This window comes from Monopterus albus, unplaced genomic scaffold (genome assembly GCF_001952655.1).
Source record: "Monopterus albus unplaced genomic scaffold, M_albus_1.0 scaffold94.1, whole genome shotgun sequence".
NCBI lineage: Eukaryota > Metazoa > Chordata > Actinopteri > Synbranchiformes > Synbranchidae > Monopterus > Monopterus albus.
The window spans coordinates 888,544-897,608 of NW_018127974.1; the positions used below are offsets into that span (position 1 = coordinate 888,544).

Below are 9,065 nucleotides of genomic sequence, written 5' to 3' on the forward strand. Positions count from 1 at the left end.
TTTTAGCTTTAAAAAATAGACCCAAACAATTAAATTAACTCTCATCCTGTCCAATTTCTATACATTTTGAGGGGGGAAATCAGGTCAACACAATGCACTGCTTATTATTTTTGTTATTTTGGAAAACCACATGATTTTGTTTTACAAAAATGACGAAAGAACAAACAGACTTCTATCTTTTGGAATATTCGTGAATTTGCTGAAACCGAGAGATAGAGAAAAACGGACTCTGTTATTTTAAGGATAACTTAAATGAAAAACGCCAAACATGACCTTAAGAACTGTTAAGACTAGGCTGCTGAGTGGTTTCATCCGACAGGTGGCGCTACAGCCAACTAGACTAGATGCGGGCTTTAGTTTCATGGAGCTGCTGGGGTCAAAGTTGAAAGGATAAATCCAATATGGCTTCCAACAAACGAGTGCTGTATATTGGTGAGTTGTTATTATTTTTCACAAAGTAACATAAAGTTATGATGTTTTAGTAAATTTCGCTCACGTGCACAGGACTTTACCTTTAAAAAATCTCAGCAAACACAGTCATAGATGAATTTTAAATATAACCTCAAAACGAAACGGAGAGCCATAAGGTTTCCCGGGGCACCGGCAAAACATGTATCGTTACTCGTCGGCTCAAAACATGGGAACTGTTTTGAACCGTGTTGGTTGTAACGGTCAAGTCTCGAAAAGTATTTTACAGCGCGTTATATCAGGTTATGTAATGGACTTTGAGTCTTTTAAGAAATGTTTAATTAATTAATTAATTAATGGATGGATGAATTGATTGAATTTGTACGCAAATGAAAATTCCAAATAAAGGTCAAATCTCCGTCCAGTCGTGAACGCAACACGTGCCCTCTGAACCTGCATATGTCAAGTCAACCTATGTCAACCTGTCAAGTCGCATATTGTAATGTTGATTAGCGCACTGTCGGTGCTGTGTGTGTCTGTTAGGCGGCCTGGCAGAGGAGGTGGACGAGAAGGTGTTGCATGCAGCTTTCATCCCCTTTGGAGACGTCACAGACATCCAGATACCTTTAGACTATGAAACGGGTGAGACCAGGAGTGGCACTGTTGTGTATGATGTAACATTAAACACTACGAGTGAGCTCAATATCAGGCTATATAATAATGTACTTTGTGTTTTATTTTCAGAAAAGCACAGAGGGTTTGCGTTTATTGAGTTTGAGCTGGCGGAGGTATGTACTGGTTATAGTGCTGGTTATAGTACATTTTTTACATGAACACACCTTCAGTTTGCAGTACACAGCAGTCTGGCTGCTTAGTGTAAACCTTTTACCACATGAATCTACTTTTATGTTTAGAAATTAAACATAAGAGACACTTTGGGGAAGGAAGACAGTTGAATGTGGAGGGTTGGGTCCCAGTTATTAATGTGACTCTGCTCTAGAATATAAACATGAAAATGAATGGACCAGATTTATCAGTGCAATGTAGAAACTGTTTCATTGGAATGCTATCCAGTGTGCACGTAGCAAATGAATACACATTGCAGACCTCTTATAGTAAATATTTTTATGTGCATAACTAGTTCATGCTCTTCGTTGTCTGTAGGATGCGGCAGCAGCTATTGATAACATGGTAAGTGGATCATGTTATTGTACACGGGTGCAGTTTTATCTGAGACCTTTTTATCGGAGTTTAGGCAAAAGTTTAAAAACATGGAGCTTCCTCTCTAAATATATTTTTTTCTCTACAAGAATGAGTCTGAGCTTTTTGGACGGACTATCCGGGTCAACATCGCCAAGCCTATGAGAATCAAAGAAGGTTCTTCTCGACCAGGTGAATAAGGAGAAAACCTGGTAATGGACACTTTTGCCTGAACTTCAATTTAAATTCTTAGTTCTGATTTCAATTCCTCCAGTGTGGTCGGATGATGACTGGCTGAAGAAGTTTGCAGGAAAATCTTCAGAGGAGGCTGAGAGGGATCAAGCAGGAGGAGAAGCAACCAACACTGCAACACAGGAGGTGAGATGGCTTTCTATCTAAAGTGTGTTGGGGCCTCTGACTTCTAACTGTGTTAGGATAGTGAACTGGATTATAATTTGTTGTTTAAGGATGAGCCCCCAGCGAAAAAGGGCCGAGTTAATCCCCAGGTTTACATGGACATCAAGATTGGCAACAAACCAGCTGGAAGACTACGCTTCCTCCTTCGTGCTGACATTGTTCCCATGACAGCAGGTCTGTATGCTGTTTCAGTGGAAGCCTATTGCCATCAACCTTTGGTCAGACACATGTATATGGTATACAGCAGAGGAGAGTACGCCTCTGTGTAAGATCACTTAAGTGTCAAATGATTCAAAATTGTATGATCTCTCAGTAATTGCATTGTTTTTAAGTTGACAAATAGAGTATTGAAAATACGGGTCCCAAAGTAGAAGCTCAATGCAAGAAAAGTGAATACACCAGTGATCACTGACACACAGGTTAGAAAACCTGTGACCACTGAGTACACGAGTACACCTGTGTTTCTAATCATCCTAATTGTATAGCATGGTTATAAAATGAACGTTCTCAGTTTTGGACCTGTGGGCTGTGTCTGTCTACATGCCTGCATGATGGCATCACCTGGAAAACAGTTGCCAGAGGAACTGAAAAACCTGACTGTGAGACTCATAAAAATGGAAAAGGGTAGAGGAAGATTGGCGACCACCCAACAATCAGTCAAGTTGCAGCGGTATAGGAGTAAACTATTAAAAATATAAGATTTGAGTGTCAGTACTGCTGACACTTTAGCATTGAGATCCTACTGGGGAGCCTGTATTTTTATTATAGTAAACCTGACAGGTTTTTTTTATACAAGAGCAAACACCCTAATGTTCAACTTAGAAGTAACAGGTCCTGTAAATTCATATAATTTTGATTCTTTTGACATTTAAGTGATATTGTACAGGGATGTACTTGTTCATGTTATATACTATGTATATTTAGCTCCACACTGTTAAATTTAGAAAGGGCAACAAAATCAACTTTAAATATGTAAAGAATACCTAATAAAAAAGTCACATAAGGATCGTTTCTTGTGCTGTATAGAGAACTTCCGGTGCTTGTGCACACATGAAAAGGGCTTTGGCTACAAGGGCAGCAGCTTTCACCGCATCATCCCCCAGTTTATGTGCCAAGGAGGCGACTTCACCAACCACAATGGCACGGGCGGCAAGTCCATCTATGGCCGCAAGTTTGATGATGAAAACTTCGTCCTCAAACACACCGCTCCAGGTGAGCGTGTGGTGAAGTGTATGGTTTGTGTTGACTAGCAGGTCCTGTGGCTAACTGGCCAAAGCTTGTCTCTCGTGCACACAGGGCAGCTCTCCATGGCCAACTCGGGGACAAACACGAATGGCTCTCAGTTCTTCATCACTACTGACAAAACCGACTGGCTGGATGGCAAACACGTGGTGTTTGGAGAGCTGGTGGAGGGGATGGATGTGCTTCGTGCAATGGAAGTAAGGGATAGACTATTATATAAGACTATTACACCTCAGAATTTGTTTCATACTTTCAACAAAGTCTTTTTCCTCAGTTATGTAGGAACAGTCAAAGGATCTCAGAGCAGCTCAAAGTGTTGTTTGGTTTGGCTTTTGATTGGAACTTTTTATCAGGATTTATAATTATAATTTGTTATATAGAGCTATTTTTCATTATTATTTTTATATTTGTTTTAGTTTATCTTCATTTTATTGAGTTGTATCATTTGATTAATATCCTTTTAGCCCTTATTCTACCCTATTGTTATCTGTAAAGCATTCTGAAAGCAGGAACTTGTATGAAAGGTTTTATCTATACAAAGCTTGAATGACTGATTATGGAAGATCTAGCAGCATTTTAGCAGCTAAATTTAAGTGCTCCTTGACACCCCCTCACCTCACTAGATGGCTTTTCATGTTTCCTAAAAACCTCTTGTATGTGCTTGAGCTGTGGAGGACTGGACAAGGATAGTTAAGTTTGGTTTTTTTAATCACCTGGATTTTATTTTGTAATGGCGTTTAGCTCTTCACAACCACCACAGACTCAGAGCAGAGCAGAATATTAATCTTGATACATTTCTAGAAGCGAGGTAGAATGAAGGAGTGTTGGTGAAAACTTCGGTTTTCACCATCAACATTTCTGAGATTGTAAACTCTCTCTCGCTGTAGACCCCCCCACGCCTATTTAAAAAATCTTGTCAAACTAAGGCTTATTATGATTTTAATGTGACACACTTTGTGGTCCGGAGAGAAACCCCTTTGGGTCCAGGTCTGGGCCAGAGTCTGCCATTTGAGTAGTGCTGGTATATACAGCACACCAAACTTAAATTAGCATCTATCTGAAATTTATTGTGGATTTCTGTACAATTCACCTTGATTTAACTTGCAAAAAAGCATATTTTTGATCATTCTGTTAAGAAGTGTTAGCCTGATTGTAGCCGTAAATGTGGAACTCAAACAGCACCCTGGGTGTTATGCTACTGTATATTCATAATACATACATATTGTAATAAAAGCTTTTAAAATCTAACTGCATTTTAGCAAGTAACTGCTGGATCTAGTTGATTTGTTTTCTTTCTGCAGGCGCAGGGAACAAAGGACGGCAAAACGAAGCAGAAAGTGATCATCTCAGACTGTGGAGAGTATGTGTGAATGAAGAAGACGTGTGTGCTTGTTTGCTTGTGTGTCTGAGAGCATGAGTGTGTTCATAGTCTTTCATACTTTGAACCCACATCTTCTGCCATGTAAATATTTCAATAAACATTTTTTTTTTTAATAAAGAAACCTCAGCTTGATGCATGTTTGAGCATTTAAAAGTGAAATGAATTGATCTCCATACGTTTTAAAAAAACATTTATATATAAACATTTATCTAGTCCTTTGCTATCTGTAATGCAAAACGACTGTTGTAGAAAAGTCTCTGAGAACATGTAACATCCTGGCTGCCTGATGCTCGGAGTCCCCTGAGAAAAAAGACGTGCAGAGACAGATTTCCTGTGATGATGGGGGATGGTGTGTCCTAAAACCTGGCCTCGAATTACTACAGTTGAATCGTCTGATGAGAACATATGTGAGAATGGTTTGACAGTGCTATGTCATGTGCATTAGATATGGACAGGAAAAGAAAACCTTTATAATTGGGTTCTGCTATGAAATGATGTAAAGCAGGGAGGTTGAAGCCTGGGAAATATTACATTTAACACTCAACCCACTTGAAGTTTTTATATTAAGGATGTACACAGTTTGAAACAGTAGGTATAAAGAAGACACTGTGGCTTTAGATCTGTGTATCTTACTTGCCAAAAGATTATTTCACTTTCTGTGTACACATATTACACAACACTTGCCGAGTGTCCCAAGAAGGTTGTCAGTGATCACAGTAAATCTTTTCTGGTTGTGACAGTTTTACAGTTGGACCCTTCATTCATCAAACAATGATTTTTAAAGGAATTTCTCACTTATTTGAAATAAAAAATGTAGTCACCACACTACAGGCTACATAGTATACTGGAGTACACAGTAAAGAGTGCTGCACAAGCTGTGTCAGGACAACAGTCATGTCTGATTAGGTAATGTACCTTTAAATTAGATTTTGCCTTTGTGTTTTAATAAGTCTCAGGAGTCTGAAAACTTCAGAACGATACCACAGAATGAAGACGTTCATCAGGCCGATGAGAACAAAGCATGCACTAGGCACATCATGAAGGCCAGCCAGTGCTGAGGCTCCCTCGGTGGTGGTGCTTTTCAGGGTCCCCTTTGTGCTGTTTCCTATAAGACACACATGGAACACACTAATTATAGATATACATTGTCACATTTTGATGGAAGCAAACATATAAACTGAAGGACTTTTTGGTTCTTGTTACCATTGCTAACTCTGAGAGACGAGACAGTCCAAGTAACTTCAAAACAGTGCTGAACCAGGCCTATACATTATATCCCCTCGGTTGGGCTAGCCCCATACTACACAGAAACGTCAACCGAGACGTCTCTGTTACCAGCTTTGCAGCTGGTCATAGCAGTAGTCAAAACATGAAGCAAATCAATGTGTGTGTGTCTGTTGATTAAGTGGTGTGTAGCTAAAAACATTCTCACAGACTTCTAGTAACATGTCGTGACTTAAACATAAGAACATATTATGGCTAAGGCTACAGTTCTACACGTCATAATAATAATATTAAACATCCTGTCTGCTGACAGTCATCAACTCTTCTCTCTAGTTATCCTTGACCAGATGTACCCTGTAGAAACTCATAAGCATGACTAAGCATTTAACAGTCTAACTAGACATCCTATCTCCACTAAACATTTCTAATACATAAAGTATCTATCTAATTTCTATCTGACTAAAAATACCTAACAAAACACAGAGAAGGTGACTGAATTCAGATGATGGTTTATTCCTTTAGTCTTGTTTTAGTAACATTGTTTTTTTTTAATTATATAGATGAAAAGAACTAATTCCAACAGTTTGAACCACTGAAGAGCAAGTATTTGTTTAATGTACTGTATTAACCCTCTAGTGCACGCCGTTCCCCTGAGGCAACAGGAAACTTCTCAGTGCCCCTCTGGCCCCAGGAAATGGTTTTTCTATTTTTACTCTGGCAAACCCATTATCACATCCAAGAATTTGTAGGAATTGAAACAGCTAATCAATCTATTAATCAATTGACAAGAAATTCATCTGCAAATATTTTCATAACTGATCAATCATTTTAACATTTCAATTACAAATGTAAACTGTTCTCTGGTTCTTAGTGTTTCAGATTTTCATTGTCAAATGAAAATCTTTGGATTTGGCACTGTTAGACAAAACAAGCCCCTGGCAGCAAACACAAACAGGAGATGTAGGAAGTCGGGCTGCAGGGGCTTCACTAATCCATATCAATTATCATCTGTTGCCTGTTACCATTAATCAGTTACCTGGTTGCTGGAATGCCTAAATATGATGGATAACATTTGATGATCAAAACAACACCCAGCCATGGTGAAATCTTTGATATCTTATGAAACTGAATATAAATGTTGTTGTTGTGGTAAACCAGCATTTTCTAGGTATTTTTGTACCTTAACACGAGGGTTTTCAACCAGTGTCCCCCTGGTGGTCAGTGGAGGAATTGCAGGTAATCCGTGACCATGCATTCAGTAATGTAATTTCCCTAAGGGAATCCCAGTTTATTTGATTTTTTATAATACATTTCCATTTATTAATGATAGTTTGTGAACAATGGAATTCATGCAAGTTTATAAATTTAGAAAAGCCAAGGTGACTTTAAAAAGCCGTGCCCACCCAGTCTATCCACCACACAACGGTGGTCCTCCGGTTGCTTTGTAGTCACAGTGGTGGTGCCTGGGTCACAGTCGGCACAACGAAGACCTGAGGCAACAAAAATAATTAGGGTACAGTGGAAAAAGGACAAATAAAAAATTGCTGAATTGTGATTAGATGGTCTGCTGAATAAGAAAAAAAATGAAGAAAATCAAAATGTGTGCCTTAGAGGGTTGATACGACCTTGTTAGACAGTTTGTCCTCAACACTTTCAGCTCACCTGAATGGGTTCCACTGACATACTCTTCATATGCTGACTGACTGTTGTGGCTCTAAGCTTGGTCTGCAGCCATCTTGCTGTGCTATACTCATCTGAAAGATATAGTAATATGGAGGTTGTAAACGTAATACAATATTGGAGTCCACATAGTAAACGGATCTATATTTATCTATATACTTTTTAAAAACATGGATGTGTACATTTGTTCTATCTTAATATCAGAGTAGGCTCAAGGCGTAAGCAAACTAAATGCTTAGGGCCCCCAGTAGCACTTGAAATGGCCCAGAAGAAAGCTCATTTGTGTGCTCTGTAATGGCCATTAACTGCATTTTGATGCAAGCACAGTCTGTCACTTATTTGATTTAACTGCTGACTGTTGCTCTGCACATTTGGACTTTTAAACCAAACGCAATCACAGTGGTTAACTTGTTTACAGTAAATGTCTGCTGGTTTATTTTGCTACTTTTCAGTCTATCATATTCAGTATGCCATAGAAGGGCAAACCATGCTGGGTTGACACTGATGCGATGTAAACAAACAGCTACACTTAATAAAACCTAGATTTACAGCTTGTATGTGAATGATCAAGCATTGACAATACTTAATAGTAGTGGTGATGGGGGGGCTGGGAAATCAAATGTTGCTTAGGGCCCCATCAAGGGCCCCTGGTTAATGTTTACTAAAATAAAATCCTGTTACACGGGGTGTCACCAAAGGCTTTGTATAGACATAACCTAATTTTATTTTTATTTATTTTTATCGAGCTGTCATATTGTGCATTCTAGTGGTTTCATACTAAAACGTAGAAAATAGCGGATATGAAATAGAATTATTAAATGCGCAGTTAACGGAGTGTTTTGGTATTTTACGTCAAATCTACGTCCCCGCCCAACCTGGAACTTTAACGTCGCCCATTTTCTTCAGTTGAGTGGAGGAGCAAGTTCTTTGTTGGTGAGGAGCCACACCTGAACAGGTTGAGGGGGGAGAAGACATGACAGGCACCAGGCTCCTCCCCCAACACTCCGGTCCTGTTAGGAAGTCTGCCGAGGTTCCCAACACTGGAGAAGTTCATCCAAAGCGTGTTGTTCCGCTCAGACGCTCAACAGCGACGACTGCGTTTAAACTGTAAGTATCCAAATCCATGTGTAAAGAAATGAATCGGTTGGTAACACGACCTTGTTTGTGTTTTGTAGGCTGTATACGGGAGAATTTAGATGCGCACGGAATGTGATAACTTGCCAGAAGTGGTGGGGAACTTGCTGATTTAACTTAGGAGTTGTCTGATCTTATCTCCGTACAGCGCCGAATTTCAAGTTACTGATTACAAAACCTAAAACTTACAGGGTTGATATGAGGCTGGGCTCACTTTTGTGCTCGTTTTACACTTGTCTTTTCTGATTTTTGCATTAAATATATGTATACAACGTGATGAATTCGTATGTCAATGATCAATTCCACGTCCGTTTCTGTTGTCTCACCCTTTTTGTGTAACTCTTTTTGTTTCAGGCTGGTAGACACCCTCGGTTTGGCT

At 39.3% G+C, this 9,065-nt stretch overlaps 1 protein-coding gene and 1 long non-coding RNA gene across 2 annotated transcripts; one reads left to right on the top strand and one right to left on the bottom strand.

Annotated features, from left to right (window-relative positions):
* Positions 1-334: 334 nt before the first annotated feature.
* ppie (peptidylprolyl isomerase E (cyclophilin E)) lies at positions 335-4,749 on the top strand. Its single transcript, XM_020608551.1, has 10 exons — positions 335-432; positions 952-1,050; positions 1,153-1,196; positions 1,573-1,599; positions 1,719-1,800; positions 1,883-1,986; positions 2,076-2,199; positions 3,052-3,237; positions 3,322-3,464; positions 4,569-4,749. The coding sequence occupies exons 1-10, from the start codon at positions 402-404 to the stop codon at positions 4,635-4,637; spliced, it is 909 nt and encodes a 302-aa protein (XP_020464207.1). The 5' UTR covers positions 335-401; the 3' UTR covers positions 4,638-4,749.
* A 908-nt stretch (positions 4,750-5,657) lies between these two features.
* On the bottom strand, positions 5,658-7,606 carry LOC109964978 (uncharacterized). Its single transcript, XR_002275578.1, has 3 exons — positions 7,535-7,606; positions 7,276-7,362; positions 5,658-5,753 (listed from the first exon to the last, which is right to left on the bottom strand). It is a non-coding gene; the product is annotated as an uncharacterized LOC109964978 (long non-coding RNA).
* Positions 7,607-9,065: the final 1,459 nt, after the last annotated feature.